We start from the raw sequence: 18,026 nt of genomic DNA on the forward strand, positions 1-18,026 counted from the left end.
GAGTTTGTGGTTAACAGCATCATTTCCATCATTACTTTTACCTAAGGACATCATGGCAGAAGCTGTCAAGACAACAAATGTAGTGCAATCCACAAACAGAAAGGGTCTTCTAGAGAAGCTGGAGGACTTAGAGAAAGGGTACCCTTATCACAATACTTTGCTCTCATTTGAATTTGATGTATTTGTTGATAAAATATCAAAAATCTTGTATATTTCCATCATCAGACTGGCAATGTGCGAGAAAGCTCTAGCTGAATATTTGGAAACCAAAAGGCTGGCTTTTCCAAGGTTCTACTTTGTATCATCTGCTGATCTTCTGGACATTTTGTCAAATGGCAACGACCCAGTTGAGGTAAAGAGTAAAAAAGTCTAAGAAAAGACCACTAAATGTATAGTGTGATTAAAATACATTTTGAATGTTACTCTTGTAATGTTTTTGTTGCTTTTAGGTCAGCAAACACTTGTCCAAGCTCTTTGATAGTCTGGCCAATTTGAAGTTCCACAAGGATGACGAAGGCAACCCAATCAAGGAAGCCATGGGAATGTATAGTCAAGACAATGAATACGTTGACTTCGACAAGGACTGTGACTGCTCCGGCCAGGTAAACAGCACAAATCTGTGTGTGTGTGTGTGTGTGTGTGTGTGTGTGTGTGTGTGTGTGTGTGTGTGTGAAGTTTCAACATGCACTTCTTTTTTTTGCTGTCCAGGTGGAGATGTGGCTGAACCGTGTCTTAGATCGCATGGTGGAGACATTGCGGGCAGAGTTTGGGGAAGCAGTGCAGACGTATGAGGAGAAGGCCAGAGAACAGTGGCTGTTTGACTACCCTGCTCAGGTTCTGGACAGTGTTAAATCAATACAGGCTTAAACTCTCTGCCTGGCTTTAACAGACAAGTAGAACAGATAGACTTAACATTAACATAATAGCACACTTAAAACTAACACACTTATTCTCAATATACTGTATGTATTTGCTTCCATGTAGTTTCATGAAGTAATCTGATTGGTTGTTTTTTAACATGTTTGTGCATAGGTTGCATTAGCCACCACTCAGATCTGGTGGACCACCGAGGTAGGGATTGCCTTTGCCAGACAGGAGGAAGGCTATGAGAATGCAATCAAAGATTATTTCAAAAAACAGGTTGGTCCCCTCACTTGCGTGGTTTTGCAGTTGGGCTCTTTTGGGAAGTACATAGTGTATATTGACTGTGTCTGGTTTCCCACAGATCAGCCAGTTGAATAACCTCATCACCTTGCTTATCGGAGAACTGAGTCGGGGCGATCGTCAAAAGATCATGACCATTTGTACAATTGATGTCCACGCTCGTGATGTGGTGGGGAAGCTGATCGCTTCCAAGGCATGTGTCTTTTAAATTCAGTTCCACTGTGGAGACAGCTCAGTGTATCCCCATGCAGCCAGTCACTGGTCCCAGGCCATTTAACGTTTGATCCTAAAATGTAGAGAGCGATTCAGTGAGTCAGGGTATTTATTTGCTCATGATGAACTGAATAATTGCAAAAAGGTAGATGACTAGATAACAAGCTTAGCTTTCAACTAGGCTCAGTAGCAGCTATTAAATTCCAAATATGCAACACATGTGTAACCCTGTCTTCCTCTCCCTCCCTCAGATTGACAACGTTCAGGCCTTCATGTGGCAGTCCCAGCTGCGGCACCGCTGGGATGACGAGAAGAAGCACGTCTTTGCCAATATCTGCGATGCACAATTCCGGTACTCTTATGAGTACTTGGGCAACACTCCACGTCTGGTCATCACACCTCTGACAGACAGGTACAGTGTCACCTGTGCACAAGGGAAATCAATGCCGTGTGTCCCATTTATGAATGACTTTGCATTGTTCTGGAGGAGTTTCATGCACCGTGAGTGGTAAGGAGGAGAAAGTGAGAGTGGGACTGTGTGGTGTGTTACAGGTGTTACATCACTCTGACTCAGTCCTTGCACCTTATCATGGGCGGAGCCCCAGCTGGTCCTGCTGGAACTGGCAAAACTGAGACCACCAAAGATCTGGGACGAGCCCTCGGCATCATGGTCTATGTGTTCAATTGTTCTGAACAGATGGACTACAAGGTAACATATGCCAGTGTCCAAGCTGATAAAAGCAGTAATGTCAGTCCACTGTTGGTGCTTAACATGGCATATTTGGGAACCTAAACTTCTAGAACAGTGTTTATGAGAGTGCTTGCTGACCTGACATTTTCTGTCCAGTCCTGTGGAAACATCTACAAGGGCCTGGCTCAGACTGGAGCGTGGGGCTGCTTTGATGAGTTCAACCGAATCTCCGTTGAAGTGTTGTCTGTGATCGCAGTGCAGGTACATCCATTGTTCACTGATTGCAGCACAAATCCACTGTTTATTTTAGACCAGATAGTAAGGATGTGCCATCTGTCTATGATGGTCTGATTTCAGGTGAAGTGTGTCCAGGATGGTATTCGAGATAAGAAGAAGGTCATAAATTTCCTGGGGGAGCACATTAAACTGATCCCAACCGTCGGAGCCTTCATCACCATGAACCCTGGCTATGCTGGGAGAGCTGAGCTGCCAGAGAACTTAAAAGCCTTGTTCAGGTAAAGGGACGTGCCAGAGATACTCCAGAATGGAGGCATGTAGGTTGTGCTGGTACCCCAAAACAGCCTGCTGACTGACATACAGCCATGAATAACAAACAATAGGCTGATGTACAGCCATGATATGATTTTGTGTGTGTGTGTGTGTGTAACTAGGCCTTGTGCTATGGTGGTGCCTGATTTCGAGCTGATTTGCGAGATCATGTTGGTGGCAGAGGGTTTCCTAAATGCCAGAATTCTAGCCCGCAAATTCATCACTCTGTACAGTCTGTGCAAAGAGCTGCTCTCCAAACAGGTACAGTACTCTGAACGCCTATCCACTCAGCAACAGCATCTCAACCTGTTGCACACTTGCAGAACACATTGTATGGAATCTATGCTTTTTCTCATATTCAAATTCACCCAAATCTTTGACTGAATGTGTGTGTGTGTGTGTGTGTGCGTGTGTGTGCGTGTGTGTGTGTGTGTGTGTGTGTCCACTGGCAGGATCACTATGATTGGGGACTGCGTGCTATAAAATCTGTGCTGGTAGTTGCTGGCTCTTTGAAGAGAGGAGACCCAGGCAGGCCCGAGGACCAGGTGCTCATGAGAGCCCTCAGGGACTTCAACATCCCCAAGATCGTGATGGACGACATGCCCGTGTTTATGGGGCTCATCGGGGACCTGTTCCCTGCTCTGGATGTGCCAAGGAAAAGGGACCTGGACTTTGAGGGGGTCAGAATACAAAGATTGCTTACCCCTCTTTTTTAGCTGGCTATGCTGTGCTATGGGCTTTGTGCACTAGCATACTTGAAGTTGGCAAACTAGTTTCCGGTTCGTTGACATCGCTGCCAACAACCACCTGAAGAGGAGTGCTTCAGTTGTACCAAAACGTGTGCTCACCGAAAATCCTTCCCTCCTTATTTTGTGCAGCCACTGCACGTAGGCTGGCGTTTTCATGAAAACGTGGAAGCTATGATCGCTTTTATAACGACTTGAAACCGAGCAGAGCAGCACACAGCAGTGCTCCTTAGAGTAATTGTTTTTCTTACGTTTTGGTACAACTAAAGCACTCATCTTCAGGTGCTTGTTGACAGCTATGTCAACGAATAGGAAACTGGTTTGCCGACTTCAAGTAAGCTAGTGCACAGAGCCCATTAAGTTGACCAATTCCAATAGTTACTAGATGCTCTGTCCACTAAGATTGAGGAAGACTCTCCTGAAGATCCAGACATGATCTTGTGTCTTTGTACGCACTGAGAAAGAGCAGTTGCACTGACAGTATGCATGTTTGCTTATGCCTCCAGTTGGTGAAGAAGTCAGTGCTGGACCTGAAGCTCCAAGCGGAGGACAGCTTTGTTCTGAAGGTGGTGCAGCTGGAGGAGCTGCTGGCCGTCCGGCACTCAGTGTTCATCATCGGCAATGCCGGAACTGGCAAGAGCAAGGTCTTTGTACCATGTTCTTATTGGCTATTATTTATACATATTTAAACATCTAACACAATTGATGTGATTGGAATTGCACAATATTCATGTTTCTCTCAACAAAACAAATCTTTTTCTAAATATAATATGCCAGTGGATGCTTCAAAAAGTATTGAAAAAGACATACAGTAATCTTGATACTTTTGGTGACATTGACAGTGATTCTTTCTCTCAGGTTCTTCGCTCACTGAATAAGACTTACCAGAATATGAAGAAAAAGGCTGTCATTGTAGATCTGGATCCTAAGGCCGTGACCTGTGATGAACTCTTTGGGATCATCAATCCTGCCACCAGAGAGTGGAAAGACGGTGGGTTGATGGGCAGGTTGCTACTTCAGAACTCTGTAACGTTATTGTTAGATCACATATTACTGCTGACCGCTGTGCAGTGATATTCAGCGCTGTTTCACAAACAGGTCTGTTTTCATGTGTCATGAGGGACTTGGCCAACATTGCTCACGATGGACCCAAGTGGATTGTTTTGGATGGTGACATTGACCCCATGTGGATTGAATCCCTGAACACTGTCATGGATGATAACAAGGTTTGTTGAGTTTCTGAGTGGGGAGTTAAATCAGCTGTTTTAGGACATAGTGAACTTCATAATTATTGTTGTGTGCTGTGCTTAGGTGCTGACACTGGCCAGTAATGAGCGTATCCCATTGAACCCTACCATGCGACTGGTATTTGAGATCAAGGATCTGCGCACTGCCACACCTGCCACTGTGTCTCGAGCTGGGATCCTCTTCATCAACCCTGCTGACCTGGGATGGAACCCGTGAGCCTCCTTCTACATGTGTCCACACACACACACACACACACACACCTAATATAAGCTTTCAAATCATCAAAAGTTATTTAGAAAATGTGAACTGCCTCTTCTGTACCTATACTTAGTGAGGAAATTAGCAAAACATTTGGGCAGTCAAAAAATTGATATTGCTTATCTGTTATGCAATTCATTTTTGGGGGAAAAAACCCTTTTGTTTTACTCAGAGTGGTGACCAGCTGGATAGAGACACGGGAGGTCCAGTCGGAGAAGGCCAACCTCTCCATCCTGTTTGACAAATACCTGCCTGCCTGCCTGGAGAAGCTCCGATTCGGCTTCAAGAAGATCACCCCCATCCCTGAGGTCACCATGGTGCAGAATGTCCTCTACTTCATGGAGTGCCTGCTGACCCCAGAGAACACGCCTCCCGACTCCTCAAAGGAGCTCTATGAGCTCTACTTTGTCTTTGCCTGTGTGTGGGCGTTTGGAGCGGCCATGTTCCAGGACCAGGTCTGACATCAGACACCCAGACAACAAACACCTAGTTCCCTTTGCTTTTAGAATTTTGACTATGATAATGCATTGTAGGCTCAGTGTGTTTTAAATCATCTTTTATGTATTTTTGTGAAGGAGAGAATACCTGTTGTGCTCCAAGTTTGTCTTCCTCCTCCAGCTCACTGACTACCGAGTGGAGTTTAGCAAATGGTGGGTGAATGAGTTCAAGACCATTAAGTTCCCCTCCAGTGGAACAGTCTTTGACTACTACATCGACAGGGAATCTAAGAAGTTTGCCCCCTGGACAGACAAAGTGCCCGTCTTCCAGCTGGACCCCGACCTTCCTCTTCAGGTCACCATGTGGATCCTGCATCGTGTTTCTCTGATTAATGTAACAAATGAATATGTTTAAGAGTAATATATGTGTGATCTGCTCCTCCTTACAGGCCTCTTTGGTGCACACGTCCGAGACGATCCGCATCCGCTTCTTCATGGACATGCTGATGGACCACAAGCGGCCCGTCATGCTGGTGGGCAACGCTGGCAGCGGCAAGTCTGTGCTGATGGGAGACAAGCTGCGCAGCCTGAGCACTGACCAGTATGTGGTGCAGTCTGTCCCGTTCAACTTCTACACCACCTCCAGCATGCTGCAAGGTACACACACACCCAAGGCTGTTAGCATTGAATTTGAATTTTTGCACATAGAATGTTGTGTGTATACTTATTATAGCAAATCAAATAAAAAAGTAATGTTTTCCTGGTCCTAAGCAATCTTGGAGAAGCCACTTGAGAAGAAAGCAGGCCGAAACTATGGTCCACCTGGCAACAAAAAACTCATATATTTCATTGATGATATGAATATGCCTGAGGTGGACAAGTACTTCACAGTGGCTCCACACACATTTATCCGCCAGCATATGGACCATGGACACTGGTACCCAGCTGCACACTGATACTCACACACAGAAATTCATAGTTGAAGCATCCCTACTAGCTAAGTTTGGGGTTTCTGGTGGCTGACCTGGTGGTAAACCCTGTTATTGTTCTTCCTGTCTTAAGGTATGACAGACATAAGTTAACGCTGAAGGACATCCACAACTGCCAGTATGTGGCCTGCATGAACCCCACGGCAGGCAGCTTCACAATTGACCCAAGACTCCAGGTCTGCACCTATGTTTTTAAAGCCTTTGTGTATTCCAAATAATAAGACAATTGTAGGGTCATTAGTGTTGTTATTCAGTCTTTCTATGTATTATGTAAAGCCGTTTTAACCTATAGACCTTATATCAGGGTTCCCACGGGTCATGGAATTTCTGGAATATCATGGAATTTTGGAAAGTATTCCAGACATGGAAAGTCAGGGAATTATATCATTTTTGGGGCAAAGTCATGGAATATCAGGGAATTTTGTTGTAGCAGTTTAAGATGTATTTGCCAAAATACATTAATACAAATATATTTGGTTATATTTTGGTTATTAGGTTTACTACTTTCTTGAGTAGTTGAGGTTAGCCCAACTTTGTTTATTCAATGCCCATTTAGTCATCTCCCGAGTCTTGAACGCTACGCGGCTGCTCTGAAATGGTCGGTATATTGTACTGGAAAGTCAGGGAAAAGTCATGAATGTCACAATTGACTTACAGTGGGAACTCTGTTATGTGTGTCTTATATGGTGTGTTTTCGGTTTTCTGTCTCAGAGGCACTTTGCTGTGTTTGCTGTGAGCTTCCCTGGACAGGATGCTCTCTACAGTATCTACAACGCCATTTTCTCCCAGCACCTGGACATGTGCGGCTTCCCCCCAGCGCTCAAGAAGTTCGGCCCGACCCTTGTCACAGCAGCTCTGGGTGAGAACAGTTTGATTGAATCCATCAGATTTGTTTCATAACACCGTAGATCAACCTGATTATCTCAATCCATTTGATCATCTTTCTGTCCAACAGTATTCCACAAGGACATATCCGTAACATTCCTACCAACCGCTGTAAAGTTCCATTATGTGTTCAACCTAAGAGACCTCTCCAACATCTTCCAGGTAAGCACTTTCTTTAAGGCGGTAATATATAGACCCAAAGTGTTTGATATCACCTGTCTACTTGACTTTAGTGAGTTGACAACTCTGCCAGAGCTGGTGAGTGTGACTCTGGTTGTGGTTTGGTGTAGGGTCTGCTGTTCTGCAGTCCAGAATGTGCAAAGACCCCACCTGAGCTGGTTCGCATCTGGCTGCATGAGTGTTACCGTGTCTATGGAGATAAACTGACGGAAGAGAAGGACATGGAGCTGTTTGAGAAAGTCCAAGAGAGGACGCGCAAAAAGTGCTTTGAGGTGCCGTTTGCCCGTCATCAAACCATTCAGAGAATCATCAGCAATTTGCAATGAGAGAAAAAATTAAATAAATAAGTAATTGTTAGAAAATAATGCAAAATAATGTGCCCTTTTTGTTTTTAGGATATCAGTGCAAGTTATCTTTTTGAGAAGCCCAACATTTACTGCCATTTTGCAAAAGGAATCGGAGATTCCAAATATTACCCAGTTGAGAACTGGGGTTCATTAAACAAGCTGTTAGGGGAAGGCCTAGATAGCTACAATGAAGTGAATGCAGTCATGAATCTGGCAAGTATTTCCCTGATTCTGTAATGTTTATCCACACATATTCAAATTAGAATTTTATAAATCAAGAACAGTCATTATTTTCTGGTAATAGTGCAAAAAGTAGCGATTGTAAAAGTATAGTGGCCTACTTGTGTAGTTTCTGTGCTCTTGTTGTGTGTAATCCTTATGTTTGGTATCAGGTCCTGTTTGAGGACGCCATGTCCCACATCTGCCGAATCAACCGTATTCTGGAGAGTCCGCGGGGCAATGCTCTGCTGGTGGGGGTGGGAGGCAGCGGGAAGCAGTCCCTTTCACGCCTCGCAGCCAGCATCAGCAACCTGGAGGTGTTCCAGATCACCCTGAGAAAGGGCTATGGCATCCCAGACCTGAAGGTGTCCCACACTGGAAACTTACACGGTTCTGTTTATTCTTGTTGAAATCAATTACAGTTAAGAATGGTTTTGCCACAGTAGAGAGAGATCTAAATTATGGTAGACAAGTTTGCCTTGTATCCAGAAGTAGATTTTCAATATTCAAGCAGTTGTACATTTCAAGTATTTTGCAGTTGGGTAATCTTGTGATACTATTTATATATGATTTAGATCTTTGTATTGATTGTGTGTCCGCCTCAGCTGGACCTCAATGCCCAGTATATGAAGGCCGGCGTGAAGAATATCGGCACCGTGTTCCTGATGACTGACTCCCAGGTGGCTGAGGAGGAGTTTCTGGTGCTCATCAACGACCTGCTGGCCTCAGGCGAGATCCCGGGCCTGTTCCAGGATGATGAGGTGGAGAAGATCATTGGGGCCATGCGTAACGAAGTGAAGAACGTCGGCATTCCCGACACCAGGGAGAACTGCTGGAAGTTCTTCATTGACCGAGTTAGAAAGCAGCTGAAGGTGAGATCATTTCATGTGCAACCATACATTACATAATAAAATGTGATAATACTTTGCTCTAAAGAGACAAAGATTGTTTATTAATTAATTAGTGTTTTTTACTTGAGTACATGATTTTACTCTATGAAATTAATAGGCATATAAGCAAATAATACAATAGTATTTATCTATTTATTTATCTACAAGCACATGAAAAATACAGAAAATAAAGAGAAGCTAGTATTCTCACAGATGTTGACATTCCTTATGCCCTTGCATTTCATCTCCAGCATTAATAATAATAGCATGTGGTGGACTTTTCTTCTGTCTCTTTGTCTCTCTCTCTCTCTCTCAGGTGATTCTGTGCTTCTCTCCAGTGGGCTCCACTCTGAGGGTGCGTGCCAGGAAATTCCCTTCTGTGGTCAACTGCACCTCCATCGACTGGTTCCAGGAGTGGCCAGAGGAGGCACTAGTGTCTGTCAGTGCTCGCTTCCTCTCAGAGACAGAAGGCATTATGGTGAGCCTATCTACTTCAGTAGCCCTCCAAACAACATGTACAAATCAATCTGATTTACTAAATGAATGATCTGAAACATGTTCCCTTTATTTATTTGTTGTTTCTGTTCTGTAGATTTGCTTGTGTACTTTTGTTCATTTGTTTATATGGAGAGTGAAGTATGTTTCCCATTGTTACAGCCGGAGATTAAGGAGTCCCTCAGCCAGTTCATGGCTTACGTTCATAAAACAGCGAACGAAATGTCCAAGTCCTACCTGTCGTCTGACCGCCGCTACAACTACACCACCCCCAAGACCTTCCTGGAGCAAATCAAGTTATATCAGCACCTGCTCAGCATCAAGAGGTCTGAACTGCTCTCCAAGATGGAGCGCCTTGAGAACGGTTTGACCAAACTGCAGACTACATCTGCACAGGTAGGTATACACAGATCAGTATGATGTGAATCACAGCATAACGCTAGAACAGTCAGTTATTGAAGTTCATGATATAGCACTGAAAATACTGTACTACACATTACAATATCTGCACTACTATGTATGTCAATCAATATTTGTCAATATCTAATGTTATCGCCAGGGTAGGAATTTCACGGCGGCCACGACGGGCAAGGCCGTCGTTGCCCCTTGCGTTGGCCGTGAAGCCCCTTTGAAAATCATAGGTTTACAGGCCACGGTGGCCTTGGTTCTTTCAATATTCTGCTTTGCGTCCTACTAATAGCGATTTTTATTTAGCCTGTGGCCTGTCAAAATAATCTTAGCATTCACAGCGCAAATTCATTTAGTCTTTTACGCAGTGGAGAAAGTGACAGCGCAAGAAAGAAAGTGTGTCCAAATTCACCCATTCTTCTCAGTTGAACTACTCACAAAGTAGCCTATTCATCACACAGACATCACAAGTATCACATGAAAGAGTTTTTTCTCAGCTTTTAAACGATGTTAGCCGATAATTGCTGTGTTGAACGGTTCGCGAGAAAAGTAAATAATATAATTCAATTTAATCATACATTCTACTGAAGGTTTTGCGTCCATGATCTCCCTACCCATTCATCGCGGTGGAATACTTCACGAACCCGTCTTTTAACACGACAAACCATATATCAGAATAAACAGCAGACCTTACCGAACACAAAGGTGTAAAGCAGCCCCCTGTACAGTTAGCCGTTCCAGAATAATCCAGTTTTGAATTTGCAGTAAATTTCGACATGCATGGATGTCTCCAAATTTGGGCTTTAAGTTTTACAGGCTAAATACAACTTTGATAATTTTTATAGCCTACTACTGTATAGTTAACTTTGGCCTTGGTGCCCAGACATGTGGCCTTTGTGCCCCCCACCAAATATGCCCAACTGAAGGCAAAGTGGCCTTGCCCCCAGAATGGTGAAATTCCAAGCCTGGTTATCACACCACAATATCTGTTACTTCTCCGAACCCTCATCTAGATTCTATACCATAATTTTACTAAAATCAACACAAATTTGTTTTTAACTGTTTTTAAGTCTTTCCTTTGGTTCAGTGAAAGATATTTTGTTTATTATTATTATTATTTAAATGCAGTAAATCAATCAGATTTGAAACAGCTCTTGAACCTTGATCACCATAATAAACCATGCGAGTAGACCCATGCTGGGGCCCTGTGCGCTCTGGTGACAGGTGGATGACCTGAAAGCCAAGCTGGCAGTGCAGGAGGTGGAACTGAAGCAGAAGAACGAAGATGCTGACAAGCTGATCAAGGTGGTAGGCGTGGAGACGGAGAAGGTCTCCAAAGAGGCAGCCATTGCAAATGAGGAGGAGTTGAAAGTGCAGGTCATTGCTAAGGTAAGCATGCTCCTAAACATGACTTCTCTCACAAAAGATAAATGATGTAAAGTACTTTGTGTATTGTTGTTGTTAAGGCCACTATATGAATTCATGAATTAGCATTACATTGAATTGGTTTGATGAATCTAAATATCTGAGTGGGAATGTTTCACATTGTCACTGCCAGTGTGTGGTAGGTCTCCAGTGGTGTGTTTGTGTGTGTAGAATGTCGGGGAAAAGCAGAAGTCTTGTGAGGAGGACCTGGCTAAAGCTGAGCCTGCCTTACTGGCTGCACAGGAGGCCTTGAACACCCTCAACAAGGTTAGAGTCAATCTGTGTCTACTTAGGCAGGGTTCACACTGTCCAGCAGCAAGCGGCAGATTTTCTATTGTTTGCTACTGTATGGTTAGGCAGCGGAACAGCTGGAGCGGCAGCATAACGCTAGCCTTGAACATGCTGAGCACTGAACTTGGTTCAAACCAAGTGAGCGTTGAACTTGGTTCAAATTTCAGTGTAACATGAGCGTTTTCAATTGTCAGTTTAGGCAAAAGAACGTAGACCGTTTGTGCAACCTAGGAAGGAGACAGAACTTCTTATGGTCTGAGCTTACCGCTTTGTTATTTCTAGTGTGATCGCCGCTAACATGTGGGTATACACACAAAATATTATATCAACCAGCATTAAATGACTGTATCTGTGTAGCATTATCAACCAGCATTAAATATGTATCTGTGACAGAACAACCTGACAGAGCTGAAGTCATTTGGCTCTCCGCCTGAGGCCGTGGTGAACGTCATGGGTGCCGTTATGATTCTCCTTGCCCCGGGCGGCAAGGTTCCCAAGGACAAGAGCTGGAAAGCTGCTAAGAATATGATGGCCAAAGTGGACGCCTTCCTGGAGTTGTTGATCAACTACAAGAAAGAGAACATTCCAGAGACCTGTATGAAGGCTTTCCAGTGAGTCTGCGTGTCAGTGCATCGCTTTCCAAAGATCTGCAAACAGCATTATGCATTTAAATGTAATCAGTCCTCTGGGCTACAGATTCGATTCTTGTTTTGATTGCTCTCTCTCTCTCTCTTTCTCTCTCTCCCTCCCTCTGTTCACTTAGGCCTTTTAAAAATGACCCTACATTTGAGCCAGACTTCATCAGGTCCAAGTCCATTGCGGCTGCAGGCCTGTGCTCTTGGTCCATCAACATTGTGAAATTCTATGAGGTCTATTGCGACGTGGAGCCCAAGAGACAAGCTCTGGCCCAGGCCAACGCTGAGCTGGCCGCTGCCCAGGATAAGCTGTCCGTCATCAAGGCGAAAATAGCGGTGAGCAGCAGGGAGGGCATCCCTCTCAGGACTTAACCCACATAAGAGCTCCAGTGTCACAAATCAGACCCGTCTTTCAAATTGGGAACTTTGAAGGAGGCAGGGATGGGGGACCAATGTGAATGCTCCCAAAGTCACACCAAGGGGGCAGATGTGTTGCAACTCTTTGTGCCTTTTGCCACATGCAATGATCGTCACTCTCCTTCAGAAAAGATTAAAGACATGACTTCGGAGTCTGATTTGGTATGCAGCTGCAAAATTATTGTTTGTTTGTGTTATCCTGAAAAGGGCCTTTGAATTTACTTGTAGCAATTTGATAGTGGGTGCTGCCTAAATGAGAAATTGATGGGATGGCTCCCTTTTTTACATTTTACATAAGATCACAATTTATTATTCACATATGACATTAATGTAATGAGTGTGATCTTCCCTTTATACTTAGCAGAATACAAAACACATACTCTGTGGTGTGACCCATTTGAATTTGACCCACTTGAATTTGTTTTCAGCACAGTTATGTTAACAAAATGTAGTGAAATCCAATCACAGTGCCAGACCACCTCTGACTGTTCCAGGCATTTGCTAACCACAACATATGCTGTTCATTTATAACAGATCAGATTTCCAAATAAAGATTCATGATTGTTTTTGCAAAAACTCCTTTCTGTTGCTGACAATCAAAATCTTTTTGTTTTTTTCTCTAGCAATTAAATGCCAACTTGGCCAAGCTAACAGCAGCTTTTGAAAAAGCAACATCAGACAAGCTGAAGTGTCAACAGGAAGCTGATGCAACCAATCAAACCATCTCCCTCGCCAATAGGTAGCCTGCAATCTCAGATATAATTTGAAAAACTTCTCAGATATTCATCAAGTCAACTATATTCATGTTTTTGTGTGTTTGTTTAACACTGAAAGGTTAGTTGGTGGTCTGGCCTCTGAGAAGGTTCGTTGGTCTGAGTCCGTATCTGAGTTTAAGATTCAGGAGAAGACACTGAGTGGGGATGTTATGCTCATCACAGCATTCGTCTCTTATGTGGGATATTTTACCAAGATGTATCGCACAGATCTCATGGACAAGTACTGGCTGCCCTACCTCAATGAGCTAAAGGTATCTCAGAAAGACAGTGCTTACCACATTTGTATCTCTGACACAACAGTGAACTGATAACCGATTTTAGTTTGTACTGGGAACAATGTGTGGACAAATTCCAGTATCCTGGTTTGCTAAGCTCCATCAGCAAATTACTATTACTACTACTGCTATTAATATTACTAATTACTGTTATTACTAAACTCATCTTGCTAAGTTGACCTCTTCTCCAGGTGCCCCTCCCCATCACAGAGGGCCTTGACCCTCTCACGTTGCTGACAGACGATGCTGACATCGCAGCCTGGAGCAACCAGGGCCTGCCGAGCGACCGCATGTCCATCGAAAACGCCACCATCCTGTGCAACACGCAGCGCTGGCCCCTCATCGTGGACGCACAGCTCCAGGGCATCAAGTGGATCAAGAACAAGTATGGAGATAACCTGAAAATTATCAGGCTTGGCCAGAAAGGGTGAGATCTACCATCTCCATTCTCCTTCATCATGCAATATTTCACCTCTCATACTAGTTCTGTTACTGATGAAACATAATGGCACCGTAAAATAAGAGTAAACAGCTTTGTTTTGTATCGAAAGGCAACGTACCATTACCATTGCATCACCATTCGCAAAGACTAAAGTTGCCTTCACACTGGGTCCGTTTAACTGGACCGTACCCAAGTGTGATTACTCCCCCCTAGCCCTGACCCAGCTGGTCTCTGGTCTCTTACATTTTTGTTTGCGGACCAGGGTCCATTTATGTCATAAACACTAGCTTCTACTCAGTTTCTACTCTGTTTTTGGAACAGATAGCACCCAGGTTTGGTAGACTGCGTTCACATTAGCTTAAATCACCGAACCCTCGGTCCAAACAAACTCGGGTCCGGAACAAACAGTCTAGTGTGAATGAGCCCTGATTCACAATAACTGTACCTTCCTTCCTTCCTGTATCCCTCCCTTGTGTGTTTTCTGCAGTTATTTGGATTTTATAGAGACTGCTGTGTCTAATGGAGACACATTGTTGATTGAGAACATTGGCGAGTCTGTGGAGCCAGTGTTGGACCCGCTGCTTGGTAGAAACACAATCAAGAAAGGAAAGTAGGTGGCACCAGTACCGATACGCATATTCACATACTATCACATCTATTTCAGTGGACACATAATAACACCTCCTGAATCTTTGCAGATACATTCGCGTTGGTGACAAGGAGGTGGAATACCATCCCAACTTCCGTCTCATTCTACACACCAAGTACTTTAACCCACACTACAAACCAGAGATGCAGGCGCAGTGCACTCTGATCAACTTCCTGGTGACACGTGACGGACTGGAGGATCAGTTGCTGGCCGCTGTAGTGGCCAAAGAGAGGCCCGACCTGGAGAAGCTCAAGGTAAACTACAGTAACTTACATGTAAAGATTTGTTTGGGGGGGTGGTCCTAAAAAGGGGGTTTTGAATTCCCCACTGTAGCCCCTCCTGTTAAAGCGCGCCACATATAGACATAAACATGAGTGCGCAAACACGTTCTGTCACTTAGTTGCTGCACACATCAGTGCGGAAATTTTCGACAGACAAGCATTCCGTTAACAATGGATTTTATTGAGCACCTCGACACAAAAAGAACTGAATCGCAATCTACAAGGAGGTGGCAAAAGGGTTCGGCAGTCGGGCGCAGAGTTGTATTGAAAACAATGGAATCTAATGTAATTAAACGTTGAAAGTGGACTGCACAATAAGGACCTGAGGTAAATGTGTTTTCCAGGCAGAGTTAACCACTCAGCAGAACACCTTTAAGATTGTCCTGAAGCAGTTGGAGGACTCGCTGTTGGCCCGTCTGTCCGCCGCCTCTGGAAACTTCTTAGGAGACACAGCTCTGGTGGAGAACCTGGAGACCACCAAGCGCACAGCCACAGAGATCGAGGAGAAGGTCAGACACTAATGTGCAATGCTGTTCCTCCCTGACTATAAACAACTTATCTTTTGATAGTAGTTTCAGTGCTTTCAGTGCTTAAGAACATTCAGGGTATTCTGTTTATAACAGGTTCATCAATACATGCCTTTTCTTATCATTTCATGTTATCCAAAGTTGTACATCAAAAGGTTGGCATTAAATTCAGTGGCTGTAATCAGGCTGTGAAAAGGACTGTAACAGTTGCATGAAAGTCTGTCCTTTCTCTTCCTTTTTGCCTGTTAGGTGCGAGAGGCTAAGATCACTGAAATTAAGATCAATGAGGCAAGAGAGAATTACAGGCCAGCCTCCATTAGAGCTGCACTGCTCTACTTCATCCTCAATGACCTCAACAAGATCAATCCAATTTACCAGTTTTCCCTCAAGGTACGTGCTGGGATGGCTGACTGTAAACGGAGTCACTGTTGTCTCACTTTATCCCCAATGAATTAATTGTGACTGGTTCTCGCAACCATAAAAGGGATGGAACACCAGGAATATCTGATCAGAGTAGTGACTATTGACTAATAATCTACTTTACCAGCGGTCTTTGTTTGTCTCTGTGTGTGTGTGGTGTGTGTGTGTGTGTGTGTGCGCAGGCTTTCAGTGTGGTGTTTGATGTGGCCATCACACGTACTGAGCCAGCTGAGGAGGTGAAGCAGAGGGTTAACAACCTGATTGATGAAATCACCTACTCAGTGTTCATGTACACCAACCGCTCACTGTTTGAGAAAGACAAGCTCACATTCATCGCTCAGACTGCCTTCCAGGTATACCTGTGACTCGTATGGTCATTATGTGATCAACATACAGTATGTAGAAAACCACATACATAATTTTGTACTTTTGTACTCATTGTTGTCAGAATGCCAATGGCTGTTGTGTCATATCAATAGATTCTGGTAATGAAAAAGGAGATTAATCCTGTGGAGCTGGACTTCCTGCTAAGGTTCCCCTTCAAGGCAGGACTGCACTCTCCTGTGGACTTTTTGTCCAACCAGGCCTGGGGTGGCATCAAGGTGTGTGAAGTGTTTTTAGATCTGCAACGACTAGACTAGTTTTGCGAGTTCAGATGTGACCCCAGCTGTTGATTTCCTCAGGCCTTAGCTGAGATGGACGAGTTCAAGAATCTGGACCGAGACATCGAGGGCTCTGCCAAGCGCTGGAAGAAGTTTGTGGAATCTGAGGCTCCTGAAAAGGACAAGTTCCCTCAGGAGTGGAAGAACAAGACAGGACTGCAGAAACTGTGCATGATGAGATGCCTCCGGACAGATAGGATGTCCTACGCCGTCCAGTAAATGACCACCACATTCACAGATTTGCATTCTTCTATTAGGTATACATTCTTTGTTTTTGTTGAGGATACAGTACATGTGTGCTTTACACCCCACAGAAACTTTGTTGAGGAGAAGCTGGGCACCAAGTATGTGGAGGGCCGCAGTGTGGAGTTTGCCTTGTCCTACCAGGAGAGCAGCAACTCAACCCCCATCTTCTTCATCCTCTCTCCTGGAGTAGACCCACTGAAGGACGTGGAGGCACTGGGTGAGTCTGCAGACTAAGACCCGTGCACAGCTTACATGTAGGCTTTGAGTACACTGTGGTCCACATCAGACTCATCTGGTTTAGTTACATCATACACTGAGATAATGTTACACTGTTTGTTCCGTGCAGGTAAGAAGTTGGGCTTCACCTTTGACAATGGAAAGTTCCACAATGTGTCTCTGGGTCAGGGTCAGGAGGTCGTGGCAGAGGCTGCACTGGACAAGGCTGCTGTAGAGGGACACTGGGTCATTTTGCAGGTGTCTGAATAATGTCAAGTCTAAATGTATCATACCTAAAAAACAGGAGTGGATGTCCTTTAAAGCAAGTGTGTGTGTGTGTGTGTGTATGTGTGTGTGTTTGTATGTTTGTGTGTGTGTGTGTGACCTCAGAACATCCACCTGGTGGCTAAGTGGCTGAGCAGCCTGGACAAACGCGTGGAGCATCACAGCTTGGCCAGTCACAAGGACTACCGCGTGTACATGAGCGGTGAGCCGGCCCCCACGCCCGATGGCCACATCATCCCACAGGGCCTGCTGGAGAATGCCATCAAGATCACCAACGAGCCGCCCACCGGCATGTTCGCCAACCTGCACAAAGCCCTCTACCTCTTTGACCAGGTGAGCTCTTTTATGGGCCACAGTCTTTAAGATCAAGTCCACAGACATCATAACAAAATCACCTTTCAGAGAAACCTGTTGTGTACAGGGTAGACTCTAGTGTACAGTCTTCCCTCCCATGTTCATCTGGATGGGTATGGCTGAGGACACTGCTGCCTGACTGGTGTGGTTGTGTGCTGCTCTCTGCAGAACACTCTGGAGATGTGCTCCAAAGAGTCGGAGTTCAAGGTCATCCTCTTCACTCTGTGCTACTTCCACGCCGTGGTGGCTGAGAGGCGGAAGTTTGGTGCGCAGGGCTGGAACAGGTCCTACCCCTTCAACAACGGTGACCTCACCATCTCCATCAATGTGCTCTACAACTACCTGGAGGCCAACAATAAGGTGCAACGTTCATATTCAGTAGTACATAACAACTAATACAGGCCAT

General features: G+C 44.6%; 1 protein-coding gene across 1 annotated transcript in view; it reads left to right on the forward strand.

Annotated features, from left to right (window-relative positions):
• The window catches only part of LOC121700439 (dynein heavy chain 17, axonemal-like), a 32,565-nt gene that overhangs the window by 9,834 nt on the left and 4,705 nt on the right, over window positions 1-18,026 (forward strand). Inside the window, exons 28-74 of the mRNA XM_042083381.1 lie at window positions 47-138; window positions 226-352; window positions 450-602; window positions 709-834; window positions 1,033-1,140; window positions 1,226-1,357; window positions 1,629-1,789; window positions 1,930-2,086; window positions 2,225-2,329; window positions 2,426-2,583; window positions 2,740-2,878; window positions 3,070-3,297; window positions 3,870-4,007; window positions 4,222-4,354; window positions 4,462-4,589; window positions 4,675-4,823; window positions 5,042-5,324; window positions 5,488-5,661; window positions 5,756-5,963; window positions 6,078-6,243; window positions 6,369-6,471; window positions 7,007-7,154; window positions 7,251-7,342; window positions 7,471-7,632; window positions 7,756-7,920; window positions 8,100-8,291; window positions 8,532-8,798; window positions 9,133-9,294; window positions 9,474-9,707; window positions 10,944-11,108; window positions 11,316-11,411; window positions 11,829-12,046; window positions 12,199-12,406; window positions 13,111-13,226; window positions 13,322-13,514; window positions 13,730-13,965; window positions 14,468-14,590; window positions 14,679-14,883; window positions 15,255-15,419; window positions 15,687-15,827; window positions 16,040-16,210; window positions 16,337-16,459; window positions 16,541-16,734; window positions 16,834-16,982; window positions 17,112-17,239; window positions 17,372-17,599; window positions 17,789-17,980. Coding sequence (XP_041939315.1) covers window positions 47-138; window positions 226-352; window positions 450-602; window positions 709-834; window positions 1,033-1,140; window positions 1,226-1,357; window positions 1,629-1,789; window positions 1,930-2,086; window positions 2,225-2,329; window positions 2,426-2,583; window positions 2,740-2,878; window positions 3,070-3,297; window positions 3,870-4,007; window positions 4,222-4,354; window positions 4,462-4,589; window positions 4,675-4,823; window positions 5,042-5,324; window positions 5,488-5,661; window positions 5,756-5,963; window positions 6,078-6,243; window positions 6,369-6,471; window positions 7,007-7,154; window positions 7,251-7,342; window positions 7,471-7,632; window positions 7,756-7,920; window positions 8,100-8,291; window positions 8,532-8,798; window positions 9,133-9,294; window positions 9,474-9,707; window positions 10,944-11,108; window positions 11,316-11,411; window positions 11,829-12,046; window positions 12,199-12,406; window positions 13,111-13,226; window positions 13,322-13,514; window positions 13,730-13,965; window positions 14,468-14,590; window positions 14,679-14,883; window positions 15,255-15,419; window positions 15,687-15,827; window positions 16,040-16,210; window positions 16,337-16,459; window positions 16,541-16,734; window positions 16,834-16,982; window positions 17,112-17,239; window positions 17,372-17,599; window positions 17,789-17,980 — 7,641 coding nt within the window. The remainder of the gene's footprint in view (window positions 1-46; window positions 139-225; window positions 353-449; window positions 603-708; window positions 835-1,032; window positions 1,141-1,225; window positions 1,358-1,628; window positions 1,790-1,929; window positions 2,087-2,224; window positions 2,330-2,425; window positions 2,584-2,739; window positions 2,879-3,069; window positions 3,298-3,869; window positions 4,008-4,221; window positions 4,355-4,461; window positions 4,590-4,674; window positions 4,824-5,041; window positions 5,325-5,487; window positions 5,662-5,755; window positions 5,964-6,077; window positions 6,244-6,368; window positions 6,472-7,006; window positions 7,155-7,250; window positions 7,343-7,470; window positions 7,633-7,755; window positions 7,921-8,099; window positions 8,292-8,531; window positions 8,799-9,132; window positions 9,295-9,473; window positions 9,708-10,943; window positions 11,109-11,315; window positions 11,412-11,828; window positions 12,047-12,198; window positions 12,407-13,110; window positions 13,227-13,321; window positions 13,515-13,729; window positions 13,966-14,467; window positions 14,591-14,678; window positions 14,884-15,254; window positions 15,420-15,686; window positions 15,828-16,039; window positions 16,211-16,336; window positions 16,460-16,540; window positions 16,735-16,833; window positions 16,983-17,111; window positions 17,240-17,371; window positions 17,600-17,788; window positions 17,981-18,026) is intronic.

This window comes from Alosa sapidissima, chromosome 24 (genome assembly GCF_018492685.1).
Source record: "Alosa sapidissima isolate fAloSap1 chromosome 24, fAloSap1.pri, whole genome shotgun sequence".
NCBI lineage: Eukaryota > Metazoa > Chordata > Actinopteri > Clupeiformes > Clupeidae > Alosa > Alosa sapidissima.